Consider the following 24,180-nt stretch of genomic DNA (forward strand, 5'->3'; position numbering starts at 1 on the left):
TGAACACCTAAGTAAAAATAGGAACACCACTAGACAATATTTTTGAATGAGATCTTGCTCTAGGCAACCTCTATACACAACAATATAAGTAGTTCAAAGACAATTTGTAAGTAATTCACCAAGAACCTAAACCAAACCCTAGGAAGTCACAAAATCTTCATCCTTGTCGAAGGACTGGTTTCAGAGCATCTCAGAGGGATTTCAGTCAACAACGGCTGGGGCAGGCCTGGAGAGCTGAAGTCAGTCCATAACATAGCTACCCAAAAGAATTTTCTGCAATGATAGAAATGTTCTAGATACGCACTGCCCAACGGGGGAGGCTTTCAACTTAGAGCTTTAAAGCATTTGAAGTGTGGCTAATACAAATGAAGAACTGAATTTTTAATTTTATTTAATTTTAATTCCATTTAACTTTAAATTGCCATATGTGTCTACTGACTACCAGATTAAAGAATGCAGGTCTGGAAACTGAGGGTGGGAGGGTGGGGGTTGCCAAGGACTGAGTGTCTTGTCCAGGCAAGTGAGAAAGCACTGCGGGGGAAAGCCATAAGCCGAGGGCAAGGAGAGCCCCACAGCTTCATCTCGCAGGCCACCTCCAGTTGATAATGAATATCCGCCTCCAAGGCTAAGGCTGAACTCATTAGGAAAGAGGGCTGTGATGAACTAGACACGTCTGCCATGAACACAGGAGGGGGAGCTGATGACACAGGTGCTGTGATTTCATAATGCCAATAGGGTGAGAACTTAAACTCTAGCGGAAGAAGAGAGAAGTAGAAGAGGTAGCCAGGTTCTGAGGCCACCAGATAGATGGCCACTCCAGAAAACAGACTGGTTTGTAGTTGTTGCTTTCTTTTTTTTTTTTTAAGATTTTATTTATTTATTTGACAGAGAGAGACAGACAGCGAGAGAGGGAACACAAGCAGGGGGAGTGGGAGAGGGAGAAGCAGGCTTCCTGCCAAACAGGGAGCCCAATATGGACCCTGGGATCATGACCTGAGCCGAAGGCAGACGCTTAACGACTGAGCCACTCAGGCGCCCTATAGTTATTTCTTTACTGCCCAAAATGGAGACTCTTGTATAAATATGGTTAAGCAGGGATGCTAAATATATGCCTGTAGCCAGACAGTCAGGGGGCCACTGGTGTCATATTATATATTTAGCTGTTTATTTATTATCTATTGTATTTATTTAGTTATTTACTTGTTTAGTATCTGTCTCTCCCCCTAGAATGTGGGCTGCATAAGAGGGACCATTCTGGGCTAGAAAGTAGGTATTAAATAAAAGATGGTCTAAATGAGTATTCATACCCAACCATATTCATCAAAAATATATTTGCAGGCCTCCCACATGCAATGTACTGTGTTGGGGGTGGGGAGAGAAATAGCTGTGAAAAAGACAAACCTGGTCCCTATCCTCATGGCTTATATTAAATAGCTAATTATACAATTAAGAACATATGATACCATAACGGCAGGGACCTACTTATGCAGTAGGAAGGGACATGTGCAAATAAGGAAAAGCTTCTTTGGGTGTTAAGCTGAATTTTGAAGGCTGAGTTCGGAGTAACTGGGTGACAGGGAAGTAAAGGGAGTTTGGGGAGAACATTCCAGGCAAAGTAAATGGCTTGGGCAAAGGCTCTGGGTAGGACAGGGTGAACTCCAAAAGCTTAAAAAATAAATAAATGAAAACAAAAACACCGATATTACTGTCTTCCAAAGAGCAAGCAAGGCAGAGGGGCAGGACAGCAAGCTGTCAGAGTCTGTTGGTTATGTTCTCAGAATACCACAGTCCAAATTCAGCCCATTGGACCTCCCAGACACCTGAACCCACCCAATATCATCTGAGGACATCCTTCCCAGGAATGACCACATGCTCCTATGGACCCCAAATTCCAACACTTTTTTTTTATTTTATTTTATTATGTTATGTTAATCACCATACATTACACCATTAGTTTTTGATGTAGTGTTCCATGATTCATTGTTTGCATATAACACCCAGAGCTCCATTCAATACATGCCCTCTTTAATACCCATCAACATTAATGAGATACTTTTCTGCTCAATTTCTTAAATAGGGTCACAGAAAACCATGGGGGGAAAACCTCATTTATCTGGCAAAACAGAGACTTATGCACACACACACACAAACACACACACACTGAGACTTGTGTAAGAGCTTACAAAAGACTTTGTTCATGTACTACTGAATTTGTTTCCAATCTAGACAGTTCTTAGAAAGGTAAAAATATTATCCCCATTTCACAGTTGACAACCCTGAGGTCCAAAGAAAATGTAACTTGTCCAAGAGTTCAGTTAGAAGGGACAGAACCAGGATTCAAAGTCACAGCACCCCAATGCTTATGGCAGCAATGTCCACAATAGCCAAACTGTGGAAAGAGCTGAGATGTCCATCAACAGATGAATGGATAAAGAAGATATGGTTCATATATACAATGGAATATTACTCAACCGTCAGAAAGGATGAATACTTACCATTTACATTCATGGGGATAGAACTGGAGGGTATTATGCTGACTGAAATAAGTCAATCAGAGAAAGATAATTATATGGTTTCACTATATGTGGAAGATAAGAAACAGTGCTGAGGATCACAGGGGAAGGGAGGGAAAACTGAATCGGAAGAATTCAGAGAGAAAGACAAACCATGAGAGACCCTTGACTCTGGAAAACAAACTGAGGGTTGCTGGAGGGGAGGTGGTGGGGAGATGGGGTAATGGGGTGATGGGCATTAAGGAGGGCACGTGATGTGATGAGCACTGGGTGTTACATGCAACTGATAAATTATTGAACACTACATCTGAAACTAATGATGTACTATATGTTGGCTATTTGAATTTAAAAAAAAAAGAACGTCACAGCACACAAGTACCATTATCTTCCCTACAAAAGCAGTTTCTTTCCAACTGAGGGCCCCATGAAAAATACTGAGTCTGATCCTTAGTGACACCAACCCCACCAACCATGCAATTTTTTTATTTTTTAAGTTTTTATTTAAATTTCAGTTAACATATAGTATAATATTAGTTTCAGGTGCACAATATAGTAATTCAACCCTTCCATACAATACCTGGTGCTCATCACAAAAAGTGCACTCTTGAATCCCCATCACCTATTTAACACATCCCCCCAGCTACCCATCCCCCGCAACTCCCCCACCCCAGTAACCATCAGTTTCTTCTCTATAGTTAAGAGTTTATTTCTTAAAATTGGAAAAATAATAATAAAAGTCAGCAGTCAAAAAAAAAGTCGATTTCTTGGTTTGTCTCTCTCTTTTTCCCTTTGCTCATTTGTTTTGTTTCTTAAATTCCACATATGAGTGAAATCATATAATATTTGTCTTTTCTCTGACTGACTTATTTCACTTGGTGTAATACTCTCTAGCTCTGGGGCAGCTGGGTGACTCAGTCAGTTAAGTGTCCAACTCTTGATTTTGGCTCAGATCATGATCTCAGGGTCCTGGGATCGAGCCCTGCATCAGGCTCCACACTCAGTGGGGAGTCTGCTTGAGGCTTCTCTCTCTCCGTCTACCCCTCTCCCCACTCTTGTGTGTGAGCGCACTCTTTCTCTCTCAAATAAATAAATCTTTAAAAATGCTCTCTAAGACTATGGACTCTGAGAAACAAACTGAGGGTTCTAGAGGGGAGGGGGGGTGGGGGGATTGGTTAGCCTGGTGATGGGTATTAAAGGGGGCACGTATTGCATGGAGCACTGGGTGTTATACGCAAACAATGAATCATGGATCACTACATCAAAAACTAATGATGTAATGTGTGGTGATTAACATAATAAAAAAAGAAAAGAAAAGAAATAAAAGAAAAAAAAAAGAAAAGAAAAATGCTCTCTAGCCCCATCCATGTTGTTGTAAATGGCAAGACTTCATTCTTTTTATGGCTGAGTAATATTCCATTGTATATTTACCATATCTTCTTTATCCATTTGTCAATCAATGGACACCTGGAGCTGTTTCCATAATTTGGCTATTGTAGGTAATGCTGCTATCAACACTGGGGTGCATGTATCCCTTTGAATTAGTATTTTTTTATTCTTTGGGTAAATAACTAGTAGTGCAATGGCTGGATAGTAGGGTAGTTCTATTTTTAACTTTTTGAGGAATCTCCATACTATGTTCCACAGTGGCTGTACCAGTTTGCATTCCCACCAACAGTGCAAGAGGGTTCCCCTTTCTCCTCAGCCTTGCCAACACCTGTTGTTTCTTTTGTTGTTGATTTTAGCCATTCCGACAGGTGTGAGGTGATATCTCACTGTAGTTTTGATTTGCATTTTCCTGATGATCAGTGGAGTTGAGCATCTTTCCATGTGTCGGCCATCTGGATGTCTTCTTTGAGAAAATGTCTATTCATGTCTTCTGCTCATTTTTTAATTGGATTATTCATTTTGGGAGTGTTGAGTTTTATAAGTTCTTTATATACTGTGGATACTAATCCTTTACTGGATATGTCATTTGCAAATATCTTCACCCATTCAATAGGTTGGCTTTTAGTTTTGTTGATTGTTTCCTTTGCTGTGCCCAAGTTGTTATTTTGATGTAGTCCCAGTAGTTTGTTTTTGCTTTTGTTTCCCTTGCCTCAAGAGACCTATCTAGAAAGAAGTTGCTATGGCCGATGTTAAAGAAGTTACAACCTGTGTTCTCCTTTAGGATTTTTCAACCATGCAATTTTTTTTTTTTTTAAGAGAAAGAGAATGAGCGGGGTTAGGTGAAGGGGAGGAGAGACAGAGGGAGAGGGAGAGAGAAAATCTTAAGCAGGCTCCCACACCCAGTGCAGAGCCCAACAGAGGGCTCAATCTCACAACCCTGAGATCAAGACCTAAGCCAAAATCAAAAGTCAGAAGCTTAACCGACTGAGCCAGATTGAAGACCAACTTTCTAAAACACACTTACTTCATGGTTGGAGGCTATAAGGAGCTGCTTTAGAAAGTTCTACAGCCACTTATTCATGAAAGTAATGATATTCATCCACTTCGAATGCAGAGCCTTGTTTTGAACTATTTTTTAAGTCAATTTGGAGAACCTGGAATCATTCACAGGGCCTCATTAGTTCTGAAATACAATGAGTCATTTTCAGACTCATGGATCAAATGCCCCAGGGCACTTTCAACAGTGACAGCTCTCACAACCTAAGAGTCTGCAATGACCCACGTGCTTTATATGTATCCTGTAATCAGGGTGACCAACTGTCCTGGTTTACCTGGGACCCAGGGGTTCCTGGGGCAGAATGAGCTGGTCACTCCACAAGCAATTCATCCTCATAACACTCGGGTGCAGTAGGGGGACTTATCCATCACCTTAACTGATAAGAGAATTCAAAACAGTGTTCCCATGGTTTGCCCAAAGTCCTCAGAGCCTGTGGGATCAAAACTGGGGTTTGAACTGAGATCTGATTCCCAGGGGTTAGTCCTACCCTAGCCCTCTGGATAACCACAGCACCACAAATTAGCTGAGAGAGATGGACATCCTTGTGTACTAAAACGTAAATGAATACCTCAAACCTTCCACTTCTCTGGAGAATTCTCACCTTTCTACCTTATGATGTGGAGAGGATTTTTTCAAGACTGAAATAAAACTGGGAGCACTCCTTTGCCTTAAGCTCAGTGTCCTGATTTGCATGTCAATGCCGGCAGTGTTATTTTGCCTAAGGGCTGCTTTTAAAACACCCAGAGCAGAGAAAGCAGTCTGGGCTGGGAAACTAACCAGGAAATTGTGGAGAACAGGCCACATCAGGATTTCATCAGGTGTGGAGTCACACCTGATGAAGTGGAAAGAGTTAAGAGTCCGACAGACTTAAATTTAAATTCTTCCCCTGCCATATACTAGCTGGGTGACCTCAGGGCTAATAATAGTTATTTCACAGGCTTACCACGGAGTATAAAATGAGATCACCCAATGTGAATCTACCTTGCTCCATGATTGGCACACGAAAAACACCCCATAAATGTTAGTTTGCCAACAACCCCCAAGAAAGGAAACTCAAGATGACCCTTCTTTGTAATCTCCTCAAAGGTTCACCAGGTTTCTGAAACCTAAACCTTGGTGAAACAACAGTTTGTGTCAATAATAAGAATACAAATAATCCAATTTTTTTAAAAAACAGCCAAAGATTTGAACAGACTTTTCACCAAAGAAAAATACAGATGGCAAACAGGCACATAAAAAGATGTTCAACATCATTTGTTAATAGGGAAATACAAAATGAAGCCACAAGATATCATTACATACCTACTGGAATGAGTAAAATTAAAAATATTGACAATACCAAGCGTTGACAATGTTGTGGAGCAACTGGAATTCTCAGGCACTGCTGGTGGGAATACATGCTGGATTGGTACATTTAGAACAGCCATGGCAGCTTCTTATAAAGTTAAATACACCTATAATACGACCCAGCAGTCCCATTCCTAGGAATTTAGCCAAGACAAATAAAAATGAATGTCCACAAAAAAGTTTCTTAATAAAAGCCAGAAATCACCCAAATGTCCATCAACAGATGAATGGACCAACAATATGTGGTATGAAATACTACTCAGTAAAAAAAAAAAAAAAAAGGAACCTACTGATACAAACATCAAAATGAGTGAATACAAAATACATTTTTTTGGCAAAAGAAGTCAGATGCAAAAGACTATACACTATTTGACTCCATTTATATGAAATTTTGGAAAAAGCTGGGGTGGGGTGAGGGAACTGTCTGCAGGGGGACACAACAGAAGTCTTTGGAGGTGATGGAAACCTTCCACATCCTGTTTGGGGTGGTAGCTACACAGGTATTTACAATTGTCAAAACTCACGGAACTGTACACTTTAAAAGGGTGGATTTTACTACATGTAAACTATGCTAGGAAACCTCTAACTTTAAAGAGAAAATAGATCAGAAAATACTAAGGGTCTCACATGGGGAGGAGGCAATCCTACAAAACAGGTGGAGTGGGAAGCGTGGTAGGATGGACAGGGCAGACCCTGCCACTGATTTTGTGAATGGGACTTGACTTGCACCTTTAGTTATTGGGGAAGCAAACCAAGAAAGAGGAGTCGTTTATTAGTTAGTGTCTCTATATTGCCCAGTCTCGTTTCATTTAGCTACTTCCAAAGCTTGTTAGACAGGTCAACACTTCACTTTAAAAAAAAATGTGTTAAGTGTCCCCACTTACAAAGAATTTGCCTTATGTTCTCATCTCTCCAATGGTCCTCACACCCTACAGCATTCTGATCTGTGTATAAGTGTGTCTCCTCCATGAAACTGGGTTTCTCTTTCAAGTTTGTGATCCCAGCATCTAGGAGGTGTATAATGAGTGTGGACTGACACATCAAGGCAGCATTCAATATAAACTGCTATTAATAAGGGCCCACTATGTGCCAGGCATGGTGCTGGCAGAGTGTGTGCTCAGGAATGAACAGCTCGCCCCCAACATTTGCATCTAAAAATGAGGAACACACTGTCCATGGTGCCTCCTCCTGCAGGACTCCCTCGGTAGGATGTAAGGTCCAAAGGTAAGCACAGAAATATATTGACATGTAGATTCAAAAGTCAAAGAAAATGCTTTAGGGCTTGGAGCAGGAAACCAAATTACTTTGATTCAGGGCAGACAAAAAAAAATGTTAATGTATTTCATTCCAGTGGGTATGAGTTCCATGGAAGATCTATATTTTAAAACATCAGAGCCCAATCACATTCTTCCTGATATTATCTGTTCAGCAGATGTGAAACATATCACTGATTTCATTTTATAAGTGGGAAAACTAACCTGTACACAAGCAAGGGAAGACTTAATTTTCCTCTGTATGCTTTCTTCTCAAATGGTAGGAAATTAATGTTAAGAAAATATTTCCGGTTGTTTAAGTGCATTTGTCTGTCTGTATCTGTCTGGTTCTTGCCTTCTCTCTTTGCCTCTATTTCTCTTTTTTTTTTCTTTTCTCTCCCTCCTGTTCTGCTTCCCTCTCCATCCCCCTCTCCTCCCACCCGCTCTCCTCCCAGCCCCTCCTCCCAGCCCCCTCTCCTCCCAGCCCCCCTCCTCCCAGCCCCCCTCCTCCCAGCGCCCTCTCCTCCCAGCCCCCCTCCTCCCAGCCCCCCTCCTCCCAGCCCCCTCTCCTCCCAGCCCCCTCTCCTCCCAGCCCCCCTCCTCCCAGCCCCCCTCCTCCCAGCCCCCCTCCTCCCAGCCCCCTCTCCTCCCAGCCCCCCTCCTCCCAGCCCCCCTCCTCCCAGCCCCCTCTCCTCCCAGCCCCTCTCCTCCCAGTCCCCTCTCCTCCCTCTCTAGGAGAGGAGTTAAACCAGTTGTTCTGTCCCCCGATATCCACTCCCCTGAGGAGTTAAACCAGTTGTTCTGTCCCCCGATATCCACTCCCCTGAGGAGTTAAACCAGTTGTTCTGTCCCCCGATATCCACTCCCCTCGATCTGGTAACAGCACCTTGATTTTCCTCCCCAGGGACTACACCTCTTCCAAAGAATACAATTTGCAAGAACCTTCAACGTAATACCCACTCTTCCCTGACCAAGAGGCAGCTATCTGATCCAAGCAAGGTCCATTAGATAACCTTGCCCTGAACTTTGGCTCTTGAGTAGAGTGAGAGAAATGCAAAAAGATGGCTGGAATTTATTCTTGTGTCAGTGCCCTTGAGAAAATTTTCTTCACTTTGTACAACTTAGATCTTCTGAGATCCCCTGGCTTCAGTGTTTCTCAAAACCAGTTTTATCATTTCTCCTTTGATTCTGCAATTACCTTACAACTTTACAATAAAATACCTTTTTGCTCAAATTAAAGTCAGTTTCTGTTGCTTGCAAACAAAGAGCCCTAAAGGATACAACTTTTTAGTTCAATCTTTTTTAAGTCTTAAAACATGCCACCTACTCCCGAGAAGCCATAAATGTCATGTGTAAGAGCAGAGCTATGCATTTGCTTTATTATTTTATTATTTATTCTATTATTTTATTATTGCATGTACCCCTCGGGCTTAGACTGGGATGTGGGGGCCTTCTATCCTGGTCCTCCTTGGCTTTCCCAATAAAAGAGGAGAGGTCGTTGACAAGTCAAGATAACGGATAACTCTTTCCTAACCTCCTGCCCACCAGGAAAAGATCTCAAGGCCCACAGGGCAAAATCAGGTCAATGAGCACCAACTTGGTTTGATTGTCTGTACCACTTCCAACCCCACAACCTCTGGCAAACTGGAAATTCTAGGTGACTTGGAGCCCCAACTCATTATCCTTTTCAGAACCCTGGATCACAAAGGTAATAATAATGACCACAATTATTATTAACAATTACTGAGCAATCAGTACCTATGAAGCATTGAATTACAAATTGTATACACTTTATCTCATTTAAGCTATATAATAATAACTGTTATTCCTATTTTACAGATGAAAATACTGAGATTTGGAAAGGTCAGGATCTTACTGAAGTTAAGAGCCAGTGAAAGACAGAGCCAAGAGCAAATGCAGGTCTTTCTGATTTCACTCTTAATCAGAAAGCCAACACTCAATCACAATGACATTGTGTCAAATGTGGGCTAGTTTCTGCTTCTGTGCTGGAAATCAGAGTTCACCTGGCTAATACAATACAAACATGAAGGGGTTTCCATTATTTTTCACACCAGAAACAAACACCCAAGGGGTTATGCATCAAAGTGTACTGTCTTGATTTTATCAATTGCCTTTTCTCCTCTACTTGCCACTTGAGACTTTGCTGTCCTCTGTGTACAGACAAACCCTATCTTACCTGGCACAGGAATGTTTTTCAGGATAAAATAAAAAAGAAGACTATCACTCCCCATAAGTTAACAGCACTCGAGCTTTGCCAAAGTTCTAACTCCCATAGGGCTCACTGCAGCAGGATGCAGAGCTCCAGGGACCTCAACTTTTGTACTTGGCAAGCTGCTCCTACCCACCAGAAAAACGGGGGGAATAGTTAACCCCAATCAAATCTGGCTCTTAAATACTCTCAAAGACCTTTCAAAAAAAAAGACCTTTCAGATGTAAAGAAAGTCTTAAACCCTAGAAGGAGAAAATGAAAAACATCAATATGTTTGCAAATTCATTCAACAAAAGTTGACTGGACAAGTTGAGCTAATAGTACTGTGCCAAAGTTAATTTCTTCATTGGGATATACACAATAGCATGATTAAGAAGGATGTTAACATTAGAGGAAGCTGGGTAAAGGGTATATGGGAACTCTCTGTCTTATGTTTGCAACTCTTCTATTAATTTAAAGTCATTTCAAAATTAAAGGCTTTAAAAAATGTACCGACAGGCTGGGTAAAGATTCCCTACAGCAACCTCCTTTAAGACTGACAATTTAGGACAGCATGACTGTTGAAATGAGAATCTTGAGTCATGTTCATCAGTGAAGTATCATTGGTAGCAACAGCACAGAGTCTCTCTAGTCCAAAACCACAAGAACATATTTTGCAAACCAAGGCTTTAACGAGAACTGAACAAAGAAGAGAGCTTGGTCATTATACCTCACATCTGGGCTATAAACATACACTTCACAGTAAATGGGGTGTGTGTGTGTGTGTGTGTGTGTGTGTATGTGTGTTTTTGGGGGGAGGGAAAGAGAAAGAGAGGGAAAGAAAAGGGGAGAATACATGAATGAGATGAAGCTAAAGCAAAACAGAAAGAATCATTTACATCACTCATCTGGGATCAGGGGAAGAATTCACACATTTGTATAAGTAACTAGGTATCACAGATGGAGTGAATTACTGGGTGCTGGTCCTCAACACAAGGAACACTAACTTTTCCAAAGAAAGTTTCAGAAATACTTATCCAAGAGTTATTCAGCATAAGCAAAGCATTGCAGAAAAGTTTTGAATGGCCCTAAGAAATGGAATATCTAAGGCCTACAGAGAACTGCAAGAAAATTTTGAGGATGATCAAATCCAGGGTGGAGAACTCTTTCAAGGACGGGAAGGTCTCTTACTTCAGGGCATGACCATGCATCTGCAAGACCAGAAGAAAACAGTTCTGTCCAGTTTAGAGAAACTCTTTTCTGATACGAGGAAGAAGTGCTTGAGATAATGGGTGAGGAAATATCTCAGTAGGTCCCCAAAGGGGGGACCACCTTGTCTTTGGATGACATTGCAAGAAGAGGAAACTGGTTTTTGTACAGGTTTAATATAAACCTGCCTGAAAGCACAGAGGAGGAATAAATGGTCAATTTAGGGTCTATGTCAATTCATGGAATCAGAGCATATGTAGCATGTAGCTCCTTTAACATTTCTCCAAAGAGTAGTTGGTAGAGAGGAATCGGGCATTGTTATTCCAGGAACAGAAAGTGTCAGTCACATCATGGAACTCTGGTATAAAAAATCCTTTGACTGATCCAGTTTTCTAAACTTTCCTCCTATTTCAGAGACTTTCTGAGGATGTATAACCGTGCGCCTGCAATTCAGGAGACAAGCTGATCTGGCACTAAGCTCTGATTTCTTTTCCGATAAGACAACTGAGGTAAATTCATGAGAAAATAAATCATGGCCCCCAAATCAGAATCTGAAAAAAAAAAAAAAATGCCATACTCCCTGGACACTTTATTTGGTGGGGAGGGGAACCTTATCCACTGACATCCTATTTACAGTACCCTTGCTCCAAGAAAGATTTAAGACAAATAATAGAGTATTCAAAATTCATATTTCATTATGTTTACGAGTGAAAATACAATAGTTCATTGCATTACATTTGTACATTATTGTGTTTAAATCCTATCAAGATAATAGCCCCACTTCACCCCAAACAGCTTGGTAAAACCACATTTCACTTTATCCCACTTTGTCTTCCATTTATATTTTAGTAGAATAATTTGGTCAGACACCCAAAGGCCCTCCCACTAATGAAAGCAGGATTTGCTAAGAAAAATCAATTTACAACTTGCCTTAGTACCCATCAAAGACAAAAAGAGTTATTAAAGTCTGAAACACAGCAACTGTCCTCAAACTCAGAAGAGCCAGTAGGAAAGTACCAGAGGCAAACGAAGGGTTAACCAGCTGATTTCTGGCTTAAGAGAAGGATGCAACAGGATTTTTTAAGGCAAACACCTGGAGGGAAAAAAGTAGTATTTTGTTTCCACCTCAAGAAATTGCAGACAAACGTAAAGCAAATCACATCAGTGGAATACTCAATTATCTGAACATGCTAATTAGCGATATGTAATCAACCCGCTTTCAGGCCTGTCTTCACCTGCTGTAATTTTGCAGTGCATTGCCTTCCTTATTCCTCACAACCGGTAGAACATTAGACAGTCTGCATGGTGCATCAAAGGGAAACAAATAAGCACAGATTTTTGCTGATGGCAGGAATTTCTCATGCTCAGGGCATATGAACCAACAATATGGAAACAGCGGCACTGGCTGTATATTTTAATTATTCCCCACACCTATCCTGCAAAAGACACTTAAAGTTCGATTAGGTGATATGATACTCAGTTACGGTCATTTCATAAAACTGAGCGCACACAGTCATCTAAAGTAGTAAATATGCAGTCATGACAGAATTAAATATTCATGAAATCAAGAGCAAGCGGAAAGCTGAAGATATTAGAATATTAAAATTCATCATAGTTTTTACAATGTAAATCTTGTATGCATTTATAAGGCACCCCGGTTCAGTCTAGTGTGTGTTCAAATTCCAGTTCCATGGTAGACTGCCATTTAAATTATAATATCGATTTGGGTAGATAAACAACAACGTCAATCCTTACCTCGGTTTCAAAATGCAAAACAATTTTGAACATTTGCAAATACCAACTTGTTAAGGGAGCCTGTCTCCAAATACAGAACAGCAACACTCAACGTGATCCCAACGTGTTTCAGATATTTGCTTAATCCACTAGGACCTTCGGGAAGGTCCAACAGAAACCAAGGCAACTCCTAGAAGGAGCACTCATGACATGCAATTCTCCTCTAACCAGGCGAAGTAGCTATTTTCTTGCACATTTCTAAGTGATTAAAAGTGAGAAAGTATACTGACTGACCCTTCTTGGTTCGGGTATCCTGATCTGTCACACCAACTTTTTCCCAACATTAGCAGTCAGTTTCAAAACATATTAACAAATGCATGTGTACACTTTACACAGATACAACTAAACAACGCTAGCTTCCACAAAACGGAACTCCGGGCGTGAATGGGAAGACTATGCTCAGAGACCAAGCTGTCATAAATGCACTCTAATAATATTACCAAGGCAGTATTTTCTATGCAGTTTCCTTTACTTTACAATTTTCTCAACAGAAGAAACATCAGCACCAGAGAATGATGGCATTTGAGCAATTTCTTACTGGAATCCAATTACCTGAAGAACTCCCCTCTCCACAGTAAGAAGTAGCTATCCCCTGGTCTACAATGACACAGCAGGGCTGCGAAAGATTTCCAGGGCTCATCTGCTTCCAGGCACCTGGTCCCTGCCCTCCTAGCTAGGAGGGTGCCGGCTGAGGAGAAGGACCTCGAGTTTAGAGCTGGGTTAGGCAGCGCTCTCCATTCTGCAAATGAGCCAAACTTTGCTCCCATTGTTGCCATCTTAAGGTTGATGTCACCTCCCTCCAAGGAGTCTCAGAAGCCACCTGGCAGCTCCTGAAGACACGCTTCCCCTTGACCTACATCATCTAAATAAGCCTTGGTTATACTGTGTGGGCAAGCAAAGGTCTCTCAACACGGCTCTCCCGAGGTGCTGTGCTCTACCCTGGGCATCACATCGCATGTACCAGAAGACTTTTCTCTGAACACGCCTCTGAATACGGAAACCAGGACAGACTCCTGCACACGCCTTCCAGTTCGGAAAGTCACTCTCTCCCATCGACTCCCCTCAATCGCACGCCTTCCCCACATCTGCAACCCCCACCACCACACAAACGAGGGAAGGGGGTGGGGGGAGCGGAGGGGTTAAAGTGACAGCCACTACTAGAGATCCTCGGTTTTGTTCAAAAGGTGTCACAGCTCCAACACTGTGGACCTACCTTGCTCTCTCCTTTCTCGCTGTTGGGTCTCGCCTCGGGATCGTCGCTGTCCTCCGCGCCTGCACTCTCGCCGGGCACTTCATCCTGAGCCAGCTGCTGCTGCTGCTGCTGCGGCTGCGGCTGGGGCTGGGGCTGGGGCTGGGGCTGGGGCGGCTGTGGCGGCGCCTGGCAGGCTCCGCCAGCCCCCTGGGAGCGGGGGATGGGCTCCGGGCGCGGAGAAACTCCCTCAACATCCATCTCCATCTTCCCATTCACTGGAGGGCAAGACAAAAGCGGAGCGGGGACTTGGCAGCGGCGCCCGGCGGCTCCTCAGCTGCCCGTGGCACGCATGGCTCGCCGAGGAGGGGCCGCCTCCCGCGCGCCCTCCCTCCTGCCGCCCTTCGCCCGCGCTCCCCGCAGCTCCGCTCGCCCGCTCGGCTCGGGCGCGGGCGGCGTCTGGGCCGGGGCGCGCGGGGAGCGGGGGGCCGCGTGTCCTTGGAGCGGTGGCCTTCGGGCGCCCCCGGCAGCCCCGCTAAGCAGAGCGCATCCCGGCGGCGGCGGCGGCGGCGGCGGGGGTGGCGGCGACGCCTCCCAGCCGCGCGCCCAGCCCCGGGGCCGCCCGGGGACTTGCTCTCCAGCCGGGCCTCCAGATTCGCGGTGCTTTCCAGCCTCTCCTGGGGCCCCTCGGCGTCTCCCCTCCCCTCCAGCCTCCGGAACAAAGTTACTGGAAGAACGGCCGGGCGAAACGGACAAGGAATAGGGGCTGCCAGGTGCGAGTGAGCCCTACCATCCCCGCCCGCTGACCAAGCGCCGACCCCTCACCTTTGCCCTCGCCCCGGCGCCGAGGAGCCGAGGAAAGGAGGGGTTTCCGACCTGCGCCAGGTGGTGGCGGCGAGGACCGGCGGGAGGGGAGCCTGCGGAGGGCTGGGGGCCGGTGCGCCCACCCCCGAGCCCCGGCGACCCCCACCTCGGCGCGGGCCCGGCCTCCCCCCTCCCCGCCCCCCCGCGCCGAGCGTGTCTCCGGGGTCAGCGCTCCGGAGCGTGCGTGAGTGTGTCCCCGGGCTCTCGCTCCTCGGTCGGCTCCGCCGCCGCCGCCGCCGGCTCCGCGCCACACAGCCCCGCGCTAGAGAATGGAGTGCAGAAGCAGCGGAGCCGGCCGCCAGCTCCGGGCAGGAAATCGACCTACCCTCGCCTCCGGCCCGATCGCGGGCAGGAACCGGGAAGGGGTGGGGCCCCGCGTGGACGGCGAGGACGCGAGGCTCGCAGCGCGCCCGAGTTGGGTGTAAAGGTCGGCCGGAGAGGGTCGATGGGGGAGGCGGAGGGCGAAGCGAGAAGTCGCCGCCAGGCATTGACTGCAGTGTGCCCCGGGGTGGGCGCCAACTGGGCGCCGCCGCTCCCAAGTGGCGAGCTCTCCTGTGCTGGAAGGGCGTCCTCCGCAGGGCAGGTCTCCAGGAGGTTCCGGTGGTGACCCCAGGCCAAGCAATGAGCTGCGTCTGCATATACAGATAGATAGAGGTGACAGGGGTAGAACTTGGAAATTCTTAAATCGGGGCTCACCGACAGTCAGGTGATCAGCATGACTTCTAAATTTAACACCACTTGGTCCTGGGGAATAGCTTACAACTTCGCGGGACCTGCTAACTGCAACTCCGCGTCCAGGACGGACCCTCCAGCAGCTATGGAGAGAAATAGCAAGTTATTAAGAACCTGTTTAATATTAAATGGAGTCCATTGTTCTGGGCTTTGAGTTCCATAATGCCCCCATATGGATCAGCAGATAAATGAACTATTCATGCATTTCTTAGCAGAGGGTGGCCTTTTTTCCATAACATATAACCTATCACAGATAAGGCTTACCTAATGAAACTAGAAAATTGCATTGTTAGTGACTGCTTTGCATTAACTTAAGACAACTTTTCCAGATCAAGACACTGTCTCAATAGATGCAGCTACACGAGAACATATCATTAGGTCCTATCCTTCAATCTCTTAATCTCTGACTCTGCCTGTAAATGTGACAGAAATTAATTGCCACTTTAATTTAAGCGGTGTGGACAGCCAATCTGGATATTGCAATGTGAACATGCGCTTGCAAAGAAAAAAGTTTGGGGACTGAATTACTCATTAGCTGTTCTTCAGAATTTCTAAAAACCAGATTTCAAGCTCATTTTCTAAGTTGGGAACTTATTAAAAATAAAATGAGCTTGCATTAGTCTGAAATTCACTGTATGGCATATGACCCTTTATGTTAATAATACATCAGCCAAAAACATATAGAGCTCTGTGCCTCCAAAGAAGTGCTTACTCTCCATTTCCTCCCCAGTATATTGTAATAAATCAATTCTTATAGTATTTTTATAACAGTAAATTAGATTGTGTGTGTAAAGTTCTCAGCAGAGTGCGTTAGTGCATAGTGAGCACTCCACAATCATTCCCTGTTAGGCTGAAAATAGATGATAGAAATGCACTGTGAGCACTCATCTGAGGACCTTGATTTAGGAAGAAGAAATTGTCAGTTTAATCTTTTTATATAAATTATTCTAAAAGATATTTTGTATCTTCAAAGAATGAAGCCCCTTCTGACAATAGGAAGAAAGTCAGTGTGGTGTTTTGTGCAACGAAGTTTTGAATATGTCAGATTTTCCTTCCCCAGTGTAGAAGTAAAAATTACATGTCAGGTCCAACAGGAGCTCAAACAGCTGACTGGTAAGTTATTATTCTTACATGCTTGTCACTTCTAAATGTGTTTGTGAACTTCTTTCAAGGCTTAAATGAAGATTAAATCAAAATAAAGATACAATACTTCAACTAAATTTGTTCTAAATTTAGGCATGTGCTTGTAAAGAGTCCCACTGTTAAATGCAAATATTTTTCTTTCTCTGCCCTTCTATTTTTTGGGGACACAGATTTTTTTTTGCATCTGTCGTAAGTAAATATGGGCTCAGAAAATATATTACATTTCAAAACTGTTGATTGCACCTAATTATGCATGTAAATTGCTACTTCAAGCATGCAGACAGCTTGCAACATTTTGAAAATTTTGCCCTAGTAGTCATCTGAGGTATTTGTGTTACTATTTTGCTTTTGCCTTAAATGACTTCATTTCCCGATTAGCCTCCCGATAATGATGGATCTATCTATGAATAATTCTGACCTTTTGAGGTCTCTCTTTTAGATGACTCAAATTAGCAAATCAGCACTTTCAACAAAACACCCTTCTTATTGTTTATACCGGACCATTTGATGTTTTGAGTCATTGAGATGAGAGTTTTCAAAAAGGTGTCCTGAAAGAACCATCTAACCCCTTGCTACTCAAAATGTGGTCAATGGCCCGGTAGCGTCCCAACGCCTGTATTGTTAGACACGCAGTCTCAGGCCCCACCCCAGACTGACTGCATCATAGTCTGCATTTTAACATGATCCCCAAGGGATTCCTACTACATGCAAGTTTGAGAAGCACTGCTCTAATCCATCACATAGTTGGCCTTTCTACATTATAATTATCTTTGGCACTATTCCCCTAAAATACTACTGGGAGAGACTTATTAGGAAAACACAATCGTGGAAACTTTATCCCCCCCCCCCCCCCTTGATCAAGACTTTCGTTATTGTCCCTTCCTGCCCTCCCCTCCAGGATCTCAGTGTTGCATAAGGAGAAGTTACATTAATTAAGAATGTAACCGTGTTGTGTATCTGGTAATGGATTAGAAGTATACAATTTTCTCACATCAAAAGACGTTAACCTAAAAAGGGAAGAGCAATTTATCTTGAATAATAAATTTTATGCAAACATGTGGAACTGGTTCCTTAAAAGCTTTGGTTATTTTTGACCTCCTGCTTGAGACTTGAAAGTGCACAGTTTCCGCTCTGCCTGGATTATTGATACTTTCTGCTACAACGCAAGCAGAAACCACCAAGTTTCTGGCTGTGCAATGAAAATCTAATAAAGCTTCAGTAATCTGGCATAAGGATGGACTAAATTATATGCCTCAGTATTTTTAGGAACTAACAGAACTTGTTACTTGAAAGAATTTCTTTAAAGTGCATAGAGGTAGATCAATGAATTATTCCTTTAAAAGGCTATCCAGTACAGTAGTTCTCACCTTTAACGTACAGGGTATTACCAGGGGAAAGCTGTTGAAAATGCAGGTTATGATTCAGCAGGACAGAATCTGGGCCAGAGAATATGCATTTCTAGCAAACTTCCAGGTGAAGCCAGTGCTTCAGGTCCTCAGACCTAACAGACTTGCTTTATCATCATTAATGGCTCTTAAATTTTAATCACCAGGAGAGTGATCACTTGGGGATTTTTTTAAATCTGTGATGCCCAGACTACCCGCTCCCAGACAAATTCGATCAGAATCTTTGGGGGTGAGAGCTAGGCATCAGTGGTTTTTAAACCTATGCAAGTAATAATGATATCTAGGCAAGATTGGAAATCACTGTAAATCCGTGATTCTCCAAGTGTGGTCCCCACACCAGCACCAGCAGCTCTTGGGAGCCAGATCTAAATGCTGACTCTCAGGCTCTGCCCCAGACCTACTCAGTATCTACACCTGAAGATCCCCAGGTGATATGGTTGCACCTTTAAAGTTCGAGAAGCACTGCAGCAACCTGATCATAACTCTTGAATCCTCTTAGCTCTTTACGGATCTACACCCTTTCTAAATGTTTGTAGAGAACCTCATGGATAAAGTTCCAATGGAGAAGAGGAATCCACAGGCATCCCTAGCTGTTTTAATATCCCTGTGATTAGTGGCACTGTCCAGCATAACTTTTCTGAAATAATAGAAATGTTTTATATCTGTGCTCTTCAATAAGTAGCCACCAGCCACATGTGGCTATTGAGCATATGAATTATGGCTAATGTGAGTGAAAAACTTTTAATTTTATTTCATTTTAATTGACTCAAATTTAAATAACCTCATGTGGTTATTGGCTCCCCTACTGAACAGAGCAGCTCGAGAGTAATCATCCTTCCTGTTGCTCAACCCTTATTCAAATTCCCAGGTTGAACACAGGGAGTTTTTGCTCAGTTTTTGTATGTATTAATCCCCAGTGAATGCATCAGGATGAAAAACATCTGCCTTGCCACCTCATTTACATAATAAGTAACATTATGCTTATTATTTTGAATGAGAGGAGTTTAACTTGAATTAAATGCCACCAACAGTTGTCAAAACCTTTTTCCTAGTATTCATAATTACGTAGCTTTAATTTTACAGCCTTTTCAAACATCAGCACACGTGGGGTGCATTTGGAACTGCCTTAAGAAAAGGAGACAAAAGAGTGCAAATAGATTCTGGGTAGAAGATACATGAAGATACCCCCTCCCCCAATATCTTATTGGTGCATAATGGAAAGTTGCATAAATTAAGAGTGGATCTCTGTTGAAAATAAATATCAACACTTGAAGATTCCTCTCAAAATGGAAGATGAGATACAAAACAAAGGAGGGATCAAAGAGCTTAGGTGACAGAAGATAGTAAATGGAATTCAAAGTAGAAATGTACTCCACAATTACCCAGAATGTAAATATCTAATCTGTGGAATGGGACAGGATAGGAGGGAAGGGGGGGGATGGGCATGGAGGGAGGAGAGTATGAAACAAAAATACTCATTATCTGAAGACAGGCACCAGCATCCTGAGTCTTCCCTTCTCGGAACAACAAGCAGTAACCACCGTTAGTTACAGCAGCCCTGCCTACCGGCTATCAGGTACACTCCATACACCATCCCCCGCAGTCCACCCAACAACCCCGTGAGGTGACTACAATCAGGAACGACACTATTCAGAGGACATCATCTTAACTGACACATCTCAGAATAAAAAAGCAAATCCCTACTTGAGAGGGAACAGGACAGTGTTCAAATAAAGTCAGCCCTTTCCTTTGAAAAGGTCATGTGTCATTTCCAAGCTGAATTAACCACAACCTATCTTATAAAAGGAAGCTCACACTGGGAAAATATTTCATCATCATCATATTCATATTTCATCAGGGTCTCTGCCTTGCCCGGCTGCTGATCTGGTACTGTGTGATACAAGATTATGCCCGCAAAGAAATGTGTAGCTAAGGGCAACAGCCTCACTTCTGAGCACGGTCACTTCATAGCAACTGAAACCAATAAATAGACTGCCGTTGTTGTCCTCAGAAAAGAAACTCCAAGGGACTTCAGACAATATGATTTCAGGAGGTTGGCCGCCAACTCAGAGGCCATTCAAAACTCGTTTTGACTCTCATGCAGGCGTCTTCAGATCCCATCCACCAGACTCCTTTTCTGCAGAAAGTGAGGGCAAGTTTTTTATAATCCACATCAATCTACCTCAGAAGGGAGGAGGCAGAGTAACCCCGAAAGAAAAAGAAAATATTTACTCCCTTCCCCCGATGGACAACAAAGGCCAAACCCCATTCTGTGTTTACACCACTTTGCTGATAGCCCATGCCTAACAACGCAGCTGATTAAAAATTAAGTCACATGCTCTAATCATTGTTGTAGGCGATGTTTGGAGGATTCCCCCGCCCTTGTTCAGACATGTACATGTTTCTTGTCTAAAGTTATAGGCGTAGTTTATAGACATAAGGATTCCAGGGATTCTGAGCTTTAATTTCTGGGTCACCTGAAAATACTCCAGAGCATTGCAGCTTTAAGAGCAGTCACATTCTACTCTGGCAATATTGAAGCCCGTCTGCCTGGTGAGCGCGCCTGCTTGGATTCTGGTATCTTGTACAGAATGCCGGCTTTGCTGAGCTGCTCCTAGACTTGATTAGTGCCAAAATACCACCTTTGTTACTGATAAAGAGCAGCTTGGAGGAGGTAGCTTGCATCTGAAGGCAGATGATCTTCCTATTTCTGAACCCTCCAGGTCAGGCGGACAGATCCACCCAGTCACAGTCTTGTGGGGCTATTGCAAGCTTTCCTTGTGTGTGCCTTGCTGGCAGCTAGCTCCCAGAAGGTACAAGGAATAGATAGGCCAGTAAGCTCAGTTCATTTTTCCCAAATTCACTGGGCAGTTAAGATACCTCTCCTAGGACGGAGAGTAAAAAGGGGAGATGCTAGGAGTGTCTTGAACTCCCTACATATAGTAAGAAACATGAGAAGTAGGGAAGAAATGGTAAGCCCCCCAAACAAATTCTGCTTCGTTATCAGCCCCAGGTCCCACGTCCCGTGTCCCGATCCTCCTCACTGCCTGGTGCCTCCTGTGGTGGGTGGGAATTCTGGGAGCCCACCCGGGACAGCTCCATTTCCTGCCTGTTGATCCACTCATTGGTCCAGTGTGGTCACCAGGCCGCGACCTGCTCTACCAGTCACACTCCCCTCAATTGTGGGAACTAATTTACTGGGTCTTAGATGTGGTTGGTCAGAATTAACATTCCTCATACAAAGCTGTCAAGAATTAAAACTCCTGACCTGGCTCTCATTAGCATCATGCTAGAATCAACTGAGCAAACCAGACATTTTACAGAGGTGTAAAGCTTGCAGAGGTGCTACTCTAGCAAGTGCCTTTTATCTTACAAGTGCCTAATAAATATTACATTTTCATAATTTGGCTTTTTACACCAGAAATTATCTTTCATTCCCTTGTGTAGTATATTTTAGAAGACCCACCTAATGCAGTGCCTTGTGCATGGTGGGACTAAATAAATGTTTGAGAATGAATATTAAAGACCTTTTATGTGACGGCTCAGAAATGACTTTGCATCTCATCTTGGAAAATTTAGTACTCAAAAAAGTAAAACAAGAACAGGCTATTTAGAAAGCTAGGTTTTCACCATGGACTTACTCTTGTCACATGTTCGTATCAACACCCCTGAATTATTGCAGGAAGGTAAATAACCGTAACTTCATTCAAGTACCTTGTCTGAGCCTCCATTCCCTTTTTGATTAACTGAGGGACCTATCATTCCTTTCAGCTCAAGATCTGAGATAACAATAGTAGATATTTTCTGACCAGTTAAGTGCACACTGAAAGCAACCAATAATCAAGTGAGGGTAGGACACCGTCCGTAGTTTATAATGATATGCTTTCATTTTCATCTATTGAATAGCAGATCTCCTATTTTTGGATATGGCCACTGGTCTCCAGGTCATCAGGTCCTTATCTGTACACTGTGCTTTTCATTTGGGAAGCAGACTATAAGCAACATGCACAACTATAGTCATAATTAGGCAAGACTTTTTGGAAAACCAAGAATCTGAATGTAAATATGAAACAGGAAACAACCCACAGAGACAGCCATAAATAAAAGAAATTTTTCCCTCCTAGGGAAAACCAACAGAGGGTGGTGATGAGTTGTAAGATTCACCTGGATGTATTTTTAGAGCAAAGGACCACTCTGGTAGGGAGACTGAAATTTGAATGGGTGATACATACCGTTTTAATAGAAAAGTATTCTCATGTTAAGAATACCATATACATGCTTAGAAATTAAGGCATAAGTAAACACCAACTGTTTGCTTCTTCTCGCTACTCCCTCGGCTCGCAGGCGTCCAGGCTCTGCTCTCTTCACACCATTGTGTTCCGGGTCATTGGTCACCTCCCCGCTGCCAAAATCAGTACCTTTCCAGCTCTTGATCTTAGCTGGCCTCCTGTCTCATATTTCGCTCCAACCTTCTCAAGAAGCTACTCAGTCTTGATTCCCTCCTCAGCCTCAGACTATTCCTTACTGTCTGTCTTACTCTTTTTTTTTACTCATCTCCAAATGACCTGCCCTAGTCCACGTATACTCTCTCTTCACAAAACTTCAACTTGCTCATCTTGGAGAAATAGTGCTCCCTGTCACCACCAGAGAGATGAAGCAGAGCATTAGACATTTACCGATGGCATCTCTTTAATTATTATAACTGCTCTCTGCAGCAGTCCTTACTAACCCTATTGGATGCACGAGGAAACAGAGGTTCTGCCAGTCTGAGAAACAGGCCTAAAGCTTGTTTCGGGTAGTGAGCAGGATCAGATGTTTTAACCCAGGCCTGGCTGGCTTAAACTGCATGTTCCTTCACCACCTATGTATATCAATTATCTATTGCTGCGTAATAGACCACCGCAGAACTCAGTGCCTGAAACACAAATAATCATTTATGTTGTGCACACATGGGCATTGCCGATGGTGCTTGGTGGGCAGGCCCCGCCTCTGCTCCACGCTGGAGATCCACTGAAGATGGCTCACGCACAGAGCTGGTAAGCCGCTGCCGGCTCTTGTGTGGGAGGTCAGGGCCTCCCCTCCCCTCCACATGGGCCTCACCTACTCGGGCTTCTCCACAGCATGGTGGCTGGGTTCCCAAAGAGAACCTAATAAAGGGAGGCAGAAGTACTTGGTTGCGTAGGGTCATTTCTGTTATACTGTCGGTTGAGGCCTTCCCATGTTCAAGGGAAGGTGAAAGAGACCCCGCCTCTTGTTGGGGAAAGAGGAAGGTACCAGAAGAGCTTACAGAACAGGAGGAAACGTTGTCTCGGCCATCTGTGCAGAAAACAAGCTGCCACAGCCTAGTTCCTCCACTCTAAAGAGGACTTTCCAATCTTTACCTCCAAGCCCTGACATCTCTTCTGAAAGCCAGTTCCCCAGGTCTGATTGTCCATTCAAGTTTTTCAAAAGCCGAATTCACTTTCAATCCAAGCATCATCCCTCCCAGTCACCGATGCTGAACAGCTCACCTGCGGCTCTTCCTCTTTCTGTCCCCGTGGGCCCACATTCCGATGCTCTAACCTGTCAGTTCTTTTTCATCAGGTAGTGTATCCATCCTTGCGAAAACATTTATTGAGTACCTACTATGTGACTGGCCCTGCATCAGTTATTGTTCGTTATTAGTGATAATGATACAGCAGTACACACACAGACATAAATATGTATGAAACGTTATATATATAAACATACATTGTCTTTGCTCTCAAGTAGTTTATAGGGTTTTGCAGAAAGAATAGACACATCAACAAAAAGTTGAATCAACAAAAAGTTACAACTGTCATAAACATTATATTCCAAGTACACTGCACGGTGTGGAGGTCGCAAGGAAAAGGAACTCTATCCTAGAATTGGGTGAGTGAAGGAAGAAGGCAGTGAGTTTAAAGGAATAATAGGAGTCGTATTCCATCAGAGCTCACACACTGCAAACAGATATATATATATATAAATAAATAAATTTCATATCATTATATATTTATAATTATCATATATTTTATAATTTTATATTTATAAATGTAAAATATATTTTATCTTTGCATA

At 43.5% G+C, this 24,180-nt stretch overlaps 1 protein-coding gene across 1 annotated transcript in view; it reads right to left on the bottom strand.

Moving 5' to 3' along the window:
- LOC113916012 (atherin-like) overlaps positions 1–23,698 on the bottom strand; it is a 172,169-nt gene extending 148,471 nt beyond the window's left edge. The window contains exons 1-5 of the mRNA XM_027581874.2: positions 23,665–23,698; positions 23,390–23,525; positions 15,582–15,636; positions 15,147–15,453; positions 13,982–14,235 (exon numbers count right to left, since the gene is read on the bottom strand). Coding sequence (XP_027437675.1) covers positions 13,982–14,235; positions 15,147–15,453; positions 15,582–15,636; positions 23,390–23,525; positions 23,665–23,698 — 786 coding nt within the window. The remainder of the gene's footprint in view (positions 1–13,981; positions 14,236–15,146; positions 15,454–15,581; positions 15,637–23,389; positions 23,526–23,664) is intronic.
- Between the last annotated feature and the right edge of the window lie 482 nt (positions 23,699–24,180).

Source organism: Zalophus californianus, chromosome 1 (genome assembly GCF_009762305.2).
Source record: "Zalophus californianus isolate mZalCal1 chromosome 1, mZalCal1.pri.v2, whole genome shotgun sequence".
NCBI classification, from domain to species: Eukaryota; Metazoa; Chordata; class Mammalia; order Carnivora; family Otariidae; genus Zalophus; species Zalophus californianus.